Consider the following 15,924-nt stretch of genomic DNA (forward strand, 5'->3'; position numbering starts at 1 on the left):
TATAGTAATTAATCCTATTACAGTGCACCTGCATTATACACAGCTTTGAGCTTATGTGCAAAGCTGTGCGGGAGTGTGCAGGGCGCAAGGGGTGGCGCATCCCATTCAGATGAATGGGGCGTGCGCCTGTGGCATGCACCACCGCATGCATAAGCCCCATTCACTTGAATGGGCTTGAGCATGCACGGTATTTGGCTTACGCAGGGGGGTCCGGAACGGATCCCCCGTGTAAGCCAAGGGTGCACTGTATTCTTACCAATGGCTTAGACCCTGCTTCTCAAAAAGTGTTGATCTGTGGATTGTTGTTGATCTATGAGCGATTGATTAGTGGTCTGCAGCAGGTTTGCAGGGGGAAAAAACATAACCAATGGGCTCAAATATGGTGGTAATGCCAAGGACACTGTGGGGAAAAGCCTGCTGCTCCACCATATCAGATTTTAATCACTGGACAAAACATTACAGCTCTAGGTGCTGATGTTGAGGTTCAAGCAGAATTGTTTGAATGCTAATATTCTCCAGATTACCTGCTCCTGAACTGTTTAGTATTTTAACATAGGGCCAAGAAACCTATAGGCAGCTGATGTAACTGGCATAGTGCTTTACAATAATTATGCCTGGAGGCACCCAAAACATGTTACTTTTAATGTGTAATCACGGAAATGCTTCTTATGGGGGATGCTTTATTTTTAACATTTGTATGCCTTTTAATTACTATACTTTCCTAATGTGATTATTTTAATTGTCTTTAAGATTTTTTTGATAGGTTTCAGGTTATTTTTTTGTGAGTTGCCTTGGGTCCCACTCCAGGAAAAAGGTAGCATATAAATGAAATAAATAAAACACTAAGAAGGCAAGCTCAGTTTTCTGTAAGTAAAGCAACAGCTGATGAGCCTGGTGAAGATGCGAAAAAGTACTCATAGCCACTGATACTGCCTGTATCTGTATGAGAGAACTCCCAAAGTTAATACCTGGTTCTTTAGGAAGAGCACAGCCTTACGTGGTGTTAGTTGCACATTTCCAACCAGATCACTGAATTTTGCTAGACGCTGTATTTCCATCTTCCTTGGATAAGCTTCATCTCGTCTGCTCAAAATTACTCTGACACCTTTCAATGTTTTCATTCTATACTGCATTACAGTATAATAGTACATGGTGATAGGGAATACAGTGCCTTGGATTATCCTTACTTTAGTGTTCTGAGTTATATCTTTCCACTTTACTCCACAGATACCAAAATCCATAGATGCTCAAGTTCTGTTGTTCCCAGTGATGGCATGTGCACGCACCATAATGGGGCATAAGAAAATAAAAATAACCTTTTCAACAGATGCATTACATTAAACATCAATTAAAATGTCTTTAATTGTTTGATCGAGTATTTTTGTTATGAGTGTTGCCTAAATGATTTAAAATATCCAAAGATAAATTAGTTTGATGTAAAATATATTTCTTTCTACTGCCACATCTTTCTTTGGCACGATAGCCTTTTGGCTGAAAAGTGGGGTATACATAAATATTATTATTATGTTTTAAATGTGAGTTATCATTTCTCTGAAACAAACACTTGCTGGGTTTTCATGAGTGATTCCTTTTTTAAAATTTAATTTGACAAGTTTTCCTTTAAATTGAATTCTCTCTCTTTTGACTACATGTTTATATAGCAATTGTATTATGTAACTGAAATGAAAATACTTGGGATATGGCTCTTTTAAGTTAATGTAATATTTTCCTTCCCAGGTTTCCAAATATGAGCAGAAAAAAATGGATATGTCAGATGGAGGTATGGTTGAAACATCTTCACGTTACAGTGGAGCCCAAGACAGCGGCATTGGAAGTGACAGTGTTAAGATTAGAATAGTTCAAATAGAACAGCACAGTGGCACAAGCCATCACCGCATTGCCCGTCCTTCCCGACAGTCTTCCATTGTGAAGAACCTGAACTTTATTCCATTTGACATTTTTATTACTGGAAGCCGCATCTCCTTCATGACATATTCCTCTACGAGTTTACCTAAATCAAAATCAACAGAAGATCAGAGAGATGATGAGAAATCAACCAAAAATTCATTAAACCTTACAGAAACCATTGAATCTGATTGCAAGAAAACTGTCAAAGCAGGTATTTCTTCAGTAACAGCAGAGGATCTCTTAAATAGTAACAATTCATTACCCCCTGGGAAAAAGACAGGCCTTTTATCTCTAGAAAGTCTTCATGCATCCACAAGATCATCTGCAAGGCAAGCCTTGGGTATAACTATTGTCCGCCAGCCCGGTCGCAGAGGAACTGGTGACTTGCAGTTAGAGCCATTTTTACATCTTGTTGTATCTCAGCCTTCTTTGATCTTAAGCTGCCACCACAGAAAACAGAGGATGGAAATATCTGTGTTTGATGCTGTCCTTAAAGGTGTAGCTTCAGATTACAAATGTGCAGGTAAGACTATTTATGCCATAAATCTTATAGTTTATCTATTACCCAGTTCTTTAGTTCAAAGATTAACAAAACCAAAAGAGGATTGAGTGACCCAAGCTTAGTTAGGTTTAAATCTCCACTAGTATAGGTAATTTTTCTTCATGTACTAACATTTACTCACCGTTAAGGTTCAGAGTGGTTGTTTTTAAAGCACACAATATAACAGAATGCCTCTATGGCCCTCAGCAGACTGTCAAAAAACACCGGTGTGAGGGCAGGGTGGGGGCATGGCAACCACCTGCCCCCATGCTGGCATCATGCCATCCAACCAACTATAGATCAGGCAGCATCACGCCGCATGGGCCCGTCTGTAACGTGCCTTTGTTAGTACTTGGATGGGAGACCACTAAGTAATACCAGATGTTATAGGCTTTACGTATTTCAAGGGAAGGAACTGGCAAAGCCACCTCTTAGGATTCCTTGCCTCAGAAAACCTTATGAAATTCATGAGGTTGCCATAAGTCAACAGCAATTTGATGACAAACACATACACAGGGTCTGGACTTGCAGTAATAGCTTTGCTATTGGTCATTTGTAATCCTTCTGAAAGTTTCATGCTAAGTACAAATATCAGAATTTTTATCCAAATTGCTATTGTTACTCCAAAAACTGATATTTCATGTTTCAAATTGTTGGCCTAGTTTTCCTTTCTGATCTAAATTCTTCAATAAATGATAACTTTAAGATAAGCACCAGCAATATTTCTAATCATTCAAAGCATCATGTCATCCATATAATTATCAGATCATTTTTGAGACTATGATTAGACTATATTCCACAAATGACCATGCTTTGATAATTATTTTGTATTTATTTATTATCTATTATTTAAAATTTAAATTTATTTATTTATTTATTAAGGTGCCACAGGATTCTTAGGGGGGGCAATTGTTTTGATAAAACAAACTAACATGGCTTTGGAACTGGCTGCATTTAAAAGTAGTGGACCAAAATGTAACAATTTATATTGCTGACTAAAAATAATGACAAATGGATAACATGTTCTGAGGAAAAAGAAGGAAATAAAGAGGACAAGATCATGTAAATTTACAGCGCTTCATAAATAAAGGTTAATAATAATAATGGGGAAGTGAGAACCATCATGTGTGTATTTGATCCTTGCTCTTCCTGTCTAACCACAGGCAGGAGGACATGCCACCTGGGAAAAAGTTATGGGGAACATCTTTCTGGAACAAGGCAAGGTTTCAATGAGATTAAAAGTAGTAGTTGTAAGAATCTCTACCTGAACTCCACTTTACTAAATAATTACCAGCCACTCTCCAGTGTTTTATTTTGGAGGATGGTACTGGGGCATAAGAGATGTACTTGTGTATCCTGATTCTGACTACCCATGTTTTAGATGATCAATGTTCTTTCTCCTCAGTGCATTTGAGCAAGTGTTTTTGTTTCTAAAATCATTTGAGTTGAAGCAGGGACAAGTCAACAGCCTAGAGTGAATGATTTTCTCATTCTCACATTCCATGTGCTTTGGCTTCTTCTTAATCCTCTACATTTTAAAGCATTTTAATTACTTGAATCTGTTATTTATATATCTGAGGTTTTACCCAATGACCCAATAAGAAAGTAAATAAATTAATATGGTTCATCAGATAACTACCAATGCTATTGCCGGATTTTATACAGCAGTACTTCATAAATTACTTTCTAAAGCCTTACAGCAAAGATTATTAAAAAAATAATATCTGGTGTTAACAAAATAAACAATGATGCGGCTCTGTAACGTTTTAATTACATTTTATAACATGATTTTAAATAAACGGCTTTTGCTCAAAACTCATAATTCCCTAACAGATGAGTAATGTTCTCATTCTGTTGTGTCAATGTCAAACATTTGACTATCCTGTTTTGTTTTGCTTTTTGAGATTCATTACACATAGGTCAGGTTTATTTGTAGCTGTATTATTTACTACCAGGTTATATGACATTGGAAACCAGGCTCTACATGTAATTCAATTATAACATTATTAGTCAGGCCAGTTTTTGAAAATCATTCTGATGGATCATCTACTAATACTTTGTGGTAAAGAGCTGTATCTTCTGGAGGACATGCAGGGTTTTAAAAATAGTGCACACAGTGTCTGGAAAGTTGCCATGGAGCTGAAAGTAACAAGGAGGCCCTTCACATGGAAGACTAGTTCATGTACCACAGGTAGGTAGGTAGGTAGGTAGGTAGGTAGATAGGTAGATAGATAGATTGATTGATTGATTGATTGATTGATTGATTGATTGATTGATTTAAAGAAACCTTTGTAACCTATTTATGATCTGGTGGTGGGCTGAAATATAACAGGAGAAAAATTCTGTTTTTCTCTTTTTGCCAACAAGTAGGGATATTTACTTCCCTATACTCTCAGTTTATTCCACCTCTCTGCTTTCTATCTTTTTTTCTTACTTTATTGCTGCTAAATGTTTCAGAGGGCTTGCTTGTACTGGCCAGAATATTCTGGGTTTTGCCGAGAGTATTCTGGGCCTGAATTCCCCCCAAATTCACCCCTTACTTGCTGTCTTTTGCTGCTGATTTTCAGCTCTCTCAGCAAATTTTGGGCAGTGCCTTCCCACAGGATTCTTGTTTATTGGTTGTAACACAGCACCCAGCCATGTTATTGATGCTGAGCCCTTCATTCTGACCTCAGAGTGACTCATGCCCACAATGGCGGCACTGGCACCTTGCAGAGACCACGTAGGAAGATGTCTGCCTGTTGTCACTGAGTTATTTAAATGTTGGTTAGAAAGAGGGAGCCCCAAACTGGGTGCAGGCATGTTGAAGGCAGTTTGGACCCAATTTAGGGTATTGATTCTGCATCATGTGAAAAAGGACATAGTGAGCTGGAGTTGAATTTGGGGTAAATTACCCATGTAGACAAGGCCTAAGTCTCTCAGCAACTTTGTCAAACCTATTTTGAAAGTTTGTAAGACATTTTGAAAGGTAAATAAGACCAATATATCTTGTTTTAATCAGATATGTAGATACACAGAAACCTGCCTTATACTCAAAGTGTGCTCAGCTCTTTCAAAAGACTTTTAAAGCACTGATTTGCAGTATTTCCCTGTGCTGATCACAACCCTCCCATCGAGCTCTGGTGCGTTTGAGAAATGTTGAGAGGGAGGATAGAAGATGGCCAGCTGTATCCCCAAGGAGCCACCAACAGCTACTTGGAGGCAACCTGCAGCAGTGGGATCAGTAGTACACAGCAAAACTATTATTTCTTATCACGGCAGTGCAATTGGACTCATCCCCTTCTCCCAGGCTCTGGGGATGAAAGGCCAGGCCCTGACATCTGGGAACCTTCAGCTCAGTAAAGCTTCCTGAATTGTGGCTAGTAATTATAGATTTATTCAGGCTTCTCACCAGTTCATCTGAGGTAACCATTAAGACTGTGAAGTGTGCTTAATTCCTTTGCCTTATTCTCTTCAGATTCTGTTGGGGATCTGGGGTGGGGGGTAATAGTTTTTACCTCTTATCCATGTAAAGTTAATTCAGTGTATATTCCAATAGACAATACAACACAAAACAATAGTATGCCCCTAAAAGGCACACTATCACAGCATAAGAATGTAGAATACCTTTGTTTTTTCTCTATAGTACAATATTTTTTGGGAGGGGGGATAGAAACTGCAATAATCTAAGTAAAGGAGAAAAAAAGAAGTGGGCTGTTTTGTATTGGTAACGTATATAGTGTATGAGATAGGTCTTACTGTAAAAAGCCAATTTCTGAAAACTGCTCAAATCATGATATATATTGTTTCAAAAGCCCTCAGAGGAATTTGCTTACTTTTAATCTTTTCCCATGCATGGCTAAAGTCACAGCCAATTGGTTTCTGCATTCTCTTTGAAATTGCTTATGGGCCCACATATACCAGGTTTTGTTTGAATCATGTGATTATGTTAAGAAATACATTCCAAGACAGATTTCATATGCCCCAGTTTGCACTACACTCCCATATGCTTACTCTAAGTGGTGGTATGAAACTACTCTTCTTGAAAAGGAGGTGCAACTTGAGAGTCTTAAGAGGTGCATGGTAACACTGTGAAACTTTCTAAACATTATCAAGTGGTATTTTCTGTAAACATCACAGTATAAGAGAAGACAATTAAGAGACATGATGGTTAACACAATATGTGCTTATCAGGCCAGTGTGAAATAATTTTGTAACTGAAATTCTGCAAGAATGCTTTTTTAAAAGGCAGAAGCACTGGAATCACTTTTTTAAAAGCCAGTTCAAATTATTATTATAAAGATTCTGGACTGCCAAGGTTTCAAAAAGTTTTACAATGATGATTTATCATGTACATTATGCAGAACATGAAGAAAGACACAGAACTGAGAAGTACCGAATGTGAACTTTTAATCACAATTGGGAATGTTAAGGATTGAGCAAAAGGGTCCCATTAAAGAGAGCCAGGAGGAAAAGCTACTGAAGTTACTTCAAAAGCTTAGCAGTAAAAAGGGATTGCAGTGTCAGTGAAACTGCAAACTGTATCAAATAACCCATAAGTAGAACCACTCTATTGCATCTCTGAGCATGTGGTTTTCTGATTTTTGCGACTTGTATATCGTTAATTCCTTCTCTTGTTGGCTTTCTTTTGTGCAAATAATTTTTTTAAATGGCTAAGGAAAATTTAAATGCATTACTATTGGGGTGGAATGCAGATACTAAACTTGTTTTAAAAGTACAACTCAAGACATGTTCCACACACAATGCGTTTAAAAATTTGATGGCAGTAGTAGCTGAAAATTTGTAGTCTTGACAAAATATGTATAATTATTAAAATGCAGGATTTGTATAAGATATATGTGGACCTCGGCATTTCTTGTTTATACAAAAGAGGTCATAGGTGAATATTAGCTATGTATGCCTAATATATAATCATGTATATAGCTCTTCCATGGGTAAATACACTGCTATTTATTGTATTAGCAATATGTCATGACAGAGTTCTTATTGCCAATAGATCCTGGAAAAACTCTCCCAGACACTCTTGACTACTGCAAGACATGGTTACAAACCGTGGCAGGAGAAATTGATGCTAAAAGTGGCATCCCGCCTCCTCTCATCACATTGCAGATTAAAGATTTCCTGAATGGGCCAGGTAAGAGCATTATTATTAATTACAAATAACATTCAAAAGTAGGTTCAGGCTCTTAGAACAATACATATGATAAGAATAATCGCTTCTCCATATCTTCAATCTCGCTCTCTCTACAGGCTCCTTCCCTTCGGACTTCAAACATGCTCTCATTTCCCCAATTCTGAAAAAACCTTCTCTTGACCCCTCCCCTCTGTCTAGCTATCATCCAATTTCTCTTCTCCCCTTTCTTTCTAAGGTTTTGGAACGAGTTGTTTATTCTCGCTGTCTTGAGTTTCTTGAAGCCAACTCCATCCTCGATCCCTTTCAGTCTGGTTTCCGCCCAAGGCATTCCACAGAGATATCTCTCACTAAGATCTCCAATGACCTTTTACAGGCCAAGGCTAATGGCCTTTACTCTGTTCTCATCCTTCTTGATCTGTCTGCAGCCTTTGACACCATTGATCACTGTCTTCTAGTGGATATACTTTCTGACCTTGGGTTCTCAGACTCTGTTCTCAACTGGTTTCGATCTTATTTGTCTGGCAGATCTTTTGCAGTGGTGGCAGGAGGTCAGACTTCATCTCCTGTTCCCTTATCTGTTGGAGTTCCCCAGGACTCTGTTCTGGGTCCCCTTCTGTTTTCTCTCTACACACTGTCCTTAGGTAAACTCATTAGCTCTTTTGGTTTTTCCTACCATCTGTATGCCAATGACACTCAGTTGTATCTTTCCACCCCCGACCTTTCTCCAAGGCTTGAACAGCAAGTTTCATCATGTCTCACAGCTGTCTCGCAGTGGGTGTGCCATTGGCGTTTGAAGCTCAACATGTCCAAGACGGAGCTTCTTGTCTTTCCTCCTAAGCCCACCCTTCAACACTCCTTTTCTGTCTTTGTGGACAACATTTCTATTCAACCAGTCCAGCAAGCCCGCAGTCTTGGTTTTATCTTTGATTCTTCTCTGTCATGTATCCCTCAGATCCAGACCACAGCCAAGGCTTGTAGATTCTTTTTGTATAATATTGCCAAAATCCGACCATATGTCTCCGCCTCTACTGCCAAGATCCTGGTTCATGCCCTAGTGGTCTCACGACTCGATTACTGCAACATCCTCCTGGCTGGGCTTCCTCTCTCTCACCTCCGTCCTTTAATTTCTGTCCAGCATTCAGCTGCACGCATTATCACATCCACCCACCACTCTGACCTCTGACACTGGCTCCAGGCTTTTTCAAAAACTCTGACATCTCTCCTGTGTTGGCATCCCTTCACTGGCTCCCCCTCCCTTTCCGCATTCAGTATAAGCTCCTGCTGTCAACGTTTAAAGCCCTCCATGGACTGGCCCCTCCTTACTTATCAGACCTTATTTCCCCTCACCTTCCCACTAGGGCCCTCCGTTCTGGTAGTCAAGGTCTGCTGTCCCAGCCCAGGATTTCCTCTGCCCCATCTCGGATTCGCCCCTTTTCACTTGCTGCCCCTCACTCCTGGAACCTTCTTCCCCTGCGAGCAAGAGCCATCACTTCCTTAACCAGCTTCAAAACGGAGCTGAAGACCATCCTGTTCAGAGAAGCATTCCCAGGCATTGCATAATTGTCACTTGCTATTTGATGTTCTTTTGTTGTCTGTTTTATTGAATCATTTCCTGTACTGATATGTATTTTATATGTATTATCTCTTCCCCACCACCACTCCCTTCTCCTTTTGTGTCATGTCTTTTTAGATTGTAAGCCTGAGGGCAGGGAACCGTCCAATTAAAAAGATTGTATGTACAGCGCTGTGTAAATTTACAGCGCTTTATAAATAAAGGTTAATAATAATAATAATAATAATAATAATAATAATAATAATCTCATGATTTTAATTATGAGATGTGCTAGGTTAGAGTCATTGCTGGAATTCTTATTAGACTAAACAAATACTAGTCCAGTCTGTAGCCAGAGACATCATTTGAAGCCACAGAATCATAAAATAATAGAATTGTAGAGTTGGAAGGAATCCCAAAGGACATCTTGCCAAACACTCTGCCAGTGCAGAAAAACCATAACTAAATCTTCCCTGGCAGGGGCCATTGGATCTCTAGTTTAAAAACTTGCAAAAAAGGTGAATACATTTCAAGGTATTTTGTTTAACTGTGAAAGAACTCTTACTATCAGGAAGAGGTCACAGATGACCTTTTGAAGAATCTCTGTTACTGGTAAACAGCTGGTTCTTCCTAGTGTTGGTAGAAAACTAGTGTTAGTAGTAAGCCATGAAAATGGAATAAGGAACAGATGCTGGTTGACAGGAATATAATGAAAGTATAGTCCAGGAAGCAACATACTTGTATACTTGTGCAGTGATAGTTTTTGAAGAAAAGATGGAAATCCAGCCATGTAATATTGGTTTGCTTATTATTCCTTATTGATGTACAGGTGAGAATCATTAACCCATTGAATATTCATAATTTCTGGTAGACAAATTCCCTGGAGACTGCCTCAAAAACAATTCATTTTTTAAAAAATATATTCTGGAAAATATTCCTCCAAATTCAAATATATGAGAGAGCTTCAGACAACAGCAGGAAATGGATAAACTTTGGTTGCAGTGATCTAGGCATTGTGGCACTAGGGAAAGGGAGTGTTTGAGCTGTTTTCTCCCACTTGCTTTTATCTGTATGAATTTTGATGTATTTTTGATCTGCTTGAAGTCCTAGTTATAGGCATCAGTCAACATATGGGGCAAATAAAATAAAATACCACTTCATATTGGAACTGTTGTAATGTGGAGGCTGCCCTTAAGGCTGATCAGAAGCTGCACAGTAGTCTGCACAGTTCTCCAGGTCAACAAGAGTCCTTCCATGGCAGGGAGAGCAGGAAATTCACTGCTCCTGGAGATTACCGGAGGCTACTGCCTCAAAGCACTCATCCAAACCTGGATATAGTGGTTTGTTTTTCATTGAGAAATGGAAGAAACCTGGCAGGGAGTGCTAAATGTGGATGTGAATCTAGCTTTGGTTCAAATTGTGATGAAGTTTTTCAAAATCCCCTAATGACTCTTTTGCCTCATCACTTATTTTAAGTAAAACACTTCTCAGATTGGCCACTCAGGGTGGTTTCATATCAGTGCTGTATCCAGGCTTTTTCAAAAACTATTTGACTGTAGTAACTTTTGAATGACCCCGATCAAAACCAAGCAAGTAGCATCCCCTCTTTCACACATAGAAGAACAATATGTGTGTGTGTGTGTGTTCTCATTCCATACAGAGAGTAAATAAATATGCTGATAACAAATGTCAGTGATTAAAATGTGTGCCACTTCATAAATGTGAGATGATGGCTCATGCTAAACAATCATTAAAGATTATATTACAACTATAAATATTCCGAGGTGTATACATTTGTTACTGATGGCTATGGAGACAACAGAACTAAATTTGTTTTATAGCACATTTCTTTCAGCTCTACAAATGGCACAAAAATATATTCCAATTATCCCAAAGTCAGTGCATAAATAGATGTCAAGCTATACTGTGTTTTTGAACCAGGTTTTTATATATATATATATATATATATATATATATATATATATATGAAATAATATTTAGATTTCTTTTATTTAAAATCTAGACTAGCATAGCATTTATTTTATATGCTGCATTGCATAGTAATAATTGCAAATTTATCTCCTTAAGTTTACATTAGTAATGAAATTCAGTAAATGTTGAAAGCTTGACGAAGATACATATATGGAGGCATGGTAGCAGTTCCACCATAGAATGATTCCAAAATTATTGATCAAACTGTTTGAGTTGGGAATATATCACACGGAGCTTTTTGGGGATTTTTCAGCTCAGATCCTGGGTGACTGCAGGTCCAACGATTCATTTCTATGGGAGCTCCTTCCATGGTGCTTCCACAGTGAATCCAAAGTGACTCCTCATTTTGGTGAATTCAGTATAAAAGTGAATTCACAGAATTCTCATTCAAGCTCACTTTGATTCCACTCTGAATTGGTCTGGTGTGGAATTCAACTTTGCTTCCCTCCTGGTACACCCCCCCCAAACCTCCAAAGAGGCAAATTTCCCATGATGCTGTGCTGCAATTTTGCCCCAATTGCTTCCATTGCTCAGAAAGGTAGATGACAGGGATGGAGGGAATGAACAGGAAAATGGGAGGAGAGATGGGAGGCTGGGGGGAGCAACAAACTCCAACTCCCAGAATTCCATAGCCTCGAGCCAAGGACCCCACAACAAACTCCAACTCCAAGAATTCCTAGCACTGAGCCAAGACAGTGAAAGTGGAGTCAAACCAGAGGCAACTGTTACAAAGGGAAGGAGAGTGGATTGGATTCAGGGAGGTGGTATTTTAGGGAGCATGGAGAATCATTATAATAATTATAATTTTAAAAAACAAAAAATGTTTTTAAAATAATAATACAGTAATAATAATAATAATAATAATAATAATAATAATAATAATAATAATTTAGTTTGCTGAGGCACCTGAGCTCTCTGACAGAGAAGGCTCAATGTCTCAGGACACTACAGTTCCCAGAATTCCATAGCACTGATCCAGGACAGTTAAAGTGGAGTCAAACTGGATTATTTCCCAGTGTAGATGCAACCTAAGAGAAGGCAACTGTTACAAAGGGAAGGAGCGTGGATTGGATTCAGGGAGGTGGTACTTTAGGGAGCATGGAGAATAAGGGAAACTGGATCATTTCTGCAATCCTCCAAAATGGGTCTTTTTCAGATCCAAAGGATTTACTTCCAAGTAAACCTGCAGCTTCTACACTGATTATTTTGCAGTGAATAATAATAATAATAATAATAATTCCTTAATAATAATAACAATAATAATAATAAATGGATGGGGGCTCTGACACAAAGAATAGATATAGATGTGGCTGAAATGGAATCATAGAATCATAGAATCATAGAATCGTAGAGTTGGAAGAGACCACTAGGGCCATCCAGTCCAACCCCCTGCCATGCAGGAAATCCAAATCAAAGCATCCCTGACAGATGGCCATCCAGCCTCTGTTTAAAGACCTCCAAGGAAGGAGACTCTATCACCTTCCGAGGAAGTGCATTCCACTGCCGAACAGCCCTTACTGTCAGGAAGTTCCTCCTAATGTTCAGGTGGAATCTCTTTTCCTGTAGCTTGCATCCATTGTTCGGGTCCTGTTCTCTGGAGCAGCAGAAAACAAGCTTGCTCCCTCCTCAATATGACATCCTTTCAAATATTTAAACAGGGCTATCATATCACCTCTTAACCTTCTTTTCTCCAGGCTAAACATCCCCAGCTCCCTAAGTCGTTCCTCATAGGGCATGGTTTCCAGACCCTTCACCATTTTTGTCGCCCTCCTTTGGACACGCTCCAGTTTCTCAATGTCCTTTTTTAATTGTGGCGCCCAGAACTGGACACAATATTCTAGGTGGGGCCTGACCAAAGCAGAATACAGTGGCACTATTACTTCTCTTGATCTAGACACTATACTTCTATTGATGCAGCCTAAAATAGCATTGGCCTTTTTAGCTGCTGCATCACACTGTTCACTCATGGATGAGGTGAATGACAGGAGAATAGATGTAGATGAGGCTGAAATGGATGGGGGCTCTGACACGGAGGATCCCCTTTGAATTTGGCTGCCAGAGATGGGAAAATAGAAGGGAGGAAGAAATGTGAAGCAGTCATTCACATGAGGCTAGCATTCACGTGAAAGTGGCTCCCTTCTTCACCCCGGAGGTGCAAAGTTTCAGAATGCGTTCAGAGCCCCACTGAGCATGCGCAAGAGCCCCAATTCAAATCAAGTTGAATCCGCATGGTATGTCCTGGTGTGGTAATACAATGTGCACTCACTCCGCTTTGCTTGAATCCACGTTGCATGACTTGCTTGGAATCAAACTGACTCCACTTCCTCCTCGATTCGGAAGTGCGACGGAAAGGCAACCAGGTGTGGTAAAACATCACGTTTTAACATGAATTCGCATTGCTAGATAGGAGTGACTCCAGATCTGGTGTGAAAAAACATCACTTTTCGCATTGCTAGAACAGGACTGACTGCGGATCTGAACTGTAAACCCCCCATGTGTGATAAGGGCCTTGGGCTGTTCACATATTTCTGTACCGTCTACTGGAGTGAAAAGTTGCAGCTTCTTGTGTACAATCCAGCCATCAGATCTCCACACACAGGAAGTCCAATTACATGCACATTTCCCAGCTGTGAAATCACATCGCTGAAGAGTGGTTCTAATGCTCCTGAGGTTATATGTTACAAAATGAAGAAAGCTTCTTTCACTAGCCAAATTACAATGCCTCTTCAAGTCCACAACAATTTGGATTGTTTTAAAAGCTGACAGCCTTTAAAATTAATTTATCATACAACATCATTGTCTTTATTTGCAGCATAACAGCCATGAATATATAACTTATAAAGCTGTGTTTATTTGGGTTGGTCAGTTAATTGATGATGGCCATCTTGAAGACTGTGGGTTTTTTTTATTACCTCACTCTTCTTTCTAATGAATATCTTTCTGTTTTCAAAGATAAAAACCCAGAACATGGAATATTTGGGTTTTCTTCAACAAACCGTATCACAGCCTTTGTAATAATATATTACAAAAACTGTCAGTGATTCATAAAATTTGACATATCTAATAATTGTTAATTACAAGCCTAAGAAAAATGCTAGCTTTTCCCCTGCCAGAGCCATCATATATGTCATCTTCTTGGAAAGATCCTTATGTACTGACATTATTAAGCTTATTAAATTTTTGCTATTGGAGTGATTTTCTCAAATTAAACAAATACATACAATGAACTCCTTTTTAAAAATCATTCTGCAAAAGATCCTGTTGTAGCCATTTTGTTTGTCTATGAATAAACTTCAACATTTTTGGTACTTGCATCTTGTGATGAATAGTATACTGCTGTCCTTACATTAAAGAAGCACTTTGTTGGGTTTGTTCTCTGCTTACCTCCAACAGTAACAATTGTACCCATTAGCAAGGTCAGTGGTTGGGAGGAACCTGGAAAATAGCAGCTACCAGAAACCCACTACAATAATATCTCCAGCAGGTGATAGATTAGTTGGAACAAATTGGAACCATTGCGCTTTGACAATCCTGGTTTCTTTCAAGCTGTTTTAAAATGTCGTCATTTTAATACACAATCTCAGCCCTGCGGAACAGTCCACAGCAGGTTAATTTGAATCATATGATGTGTCACTGCCCTCAGTTGACATGAGCTCCATTCCATGTGTGAAGCCATAATAAATCCATTCCCAACCGAGGCAAATTCCCTGTGAGAAGGTGAACTAATCCAGGCCTCACACTGGCATGTTAGCCCTCCATAATTGAAAGCAGGGCCACCTGTTCCCAACACAGTTAGCCTATAGAGAGAGAATTAGCATTAGATCAGATACTTTCTATATTGAAAAATCATTCATACTTTTTTGCGAGTTCAGCTGTGGGCTGCTTAGCATGACATCATATATAAACCCAGGAATGTGCCCACTTGATCCTAGTTTAACAGTTTTGTTAACCATGGTGTTGGTTAACTTTGAAATGAGAATTTTTTGATTTAATGAGAGCTGACATGTGAGAAGGGAGCTGACCGGGGTGCAGACTTTTCTAATTAACTTAGGGTCATTTGCAAAACACTTGAGCACTCTGGTAGGGTTATTTTTTCCTCTCTTTTTTTACAAATAGTTGAAATAGTGACGTAACTGTAAAGCTGTATTGCTTAATAGAATGAAGACAATTATGCCACATGGTGAATAATCATATAATACAGGTAAGGTTTCTTTCAGTTGTTGGAAGCCACAGTTTTAGGAAATGCTTCAAGTACAAATAAATTTCAATATCCCCATCACTTAAAAGTACCCTACATTTTTATAGTCATGCTTTTGCTTTCTGCTGTAATTTCTCTCCCCACCCTCAGTTTTACAATTTTCATTTTATAATTCTTTATTTAAGGTAATTTTAAGATTAATTGTTGCTAAAGTATAGATCTTAGGTTAGGAAGATTGGATTTCTTGCTCACAGCTTCTAAGATGAGTTTTGGAAGTTGCTTTGGAAGTTACAATTATAGTTCAATAAGACATCATTGTTAGTTCTTATACCTTTTGAGGAAAAGTAACTACTTTTTTGGGTCTCAAAAGTACTTTACTAGTTAGTTTAGTGACTAGTTACCTCCTATCCATGCCTGTCTGTCTGATTATCCGTTTCTTCTTCCCCAATCTCTCAGCTTTTTATGGGCTTTAAATGATTGAGGTGGGTAAAATAAGTAATGTTTGAGAGGAGGAAAATATTTTGCCTCTTACTGCAGGTTTGAACCTGTGGTCCTCCAGATCTCATCTGCCCCAATTCTCCAGCTATGGCAATGATGAG

At 38.8% G+C, this 15,924-nt stretch overlaps 1 protein-coding gene across 3 annotated transcripts in view; it reads left to right on the forward strand.

Annotated features, from left to right (window-relative positions):
* The window catches only part of VPS13B (vacuolar protein sorting 13 homolog B), a 472,964-nt gene that overhangs the window by 324,199 nt on the left and 132,841 nt on the right, over nt 1-15,924 (forward strand). For all 3 annotated transcript variants that reach the window (XM_089517705.1, XM_089517703.1, XM_089517704.1), the window contains exons 34-35: nt 1,738-2,431; nt 7,446-7,583. In XM_089517705.1, the coding sequence (XP_089373831.1) occupies nt 1,738-2,431; nt 7,446-7,583 (832 nt within the window). The remainder of the gene's footprint in view (nt 1-1,737; nt 2,432-7,445; nt 7,584-15,924) is intronic.

Source organism: Sceloporus occidentalis, unplaced genomic scaffold (genome assembly GCF_023333645.1).
Source record: "Sceloporus occidentalis isolate IW3139 unplaced genomic scaffold, rSceOcc1.0.p SCAF_3, whole genome shotgun sequence".
Classification (NCBI taxonomy): Eukaryota; Metazoa; Chordata; class Lepidosauria; order Squamata; family Phrynosomatidae; genus Sceloporus; species Sceloporus occidentalis.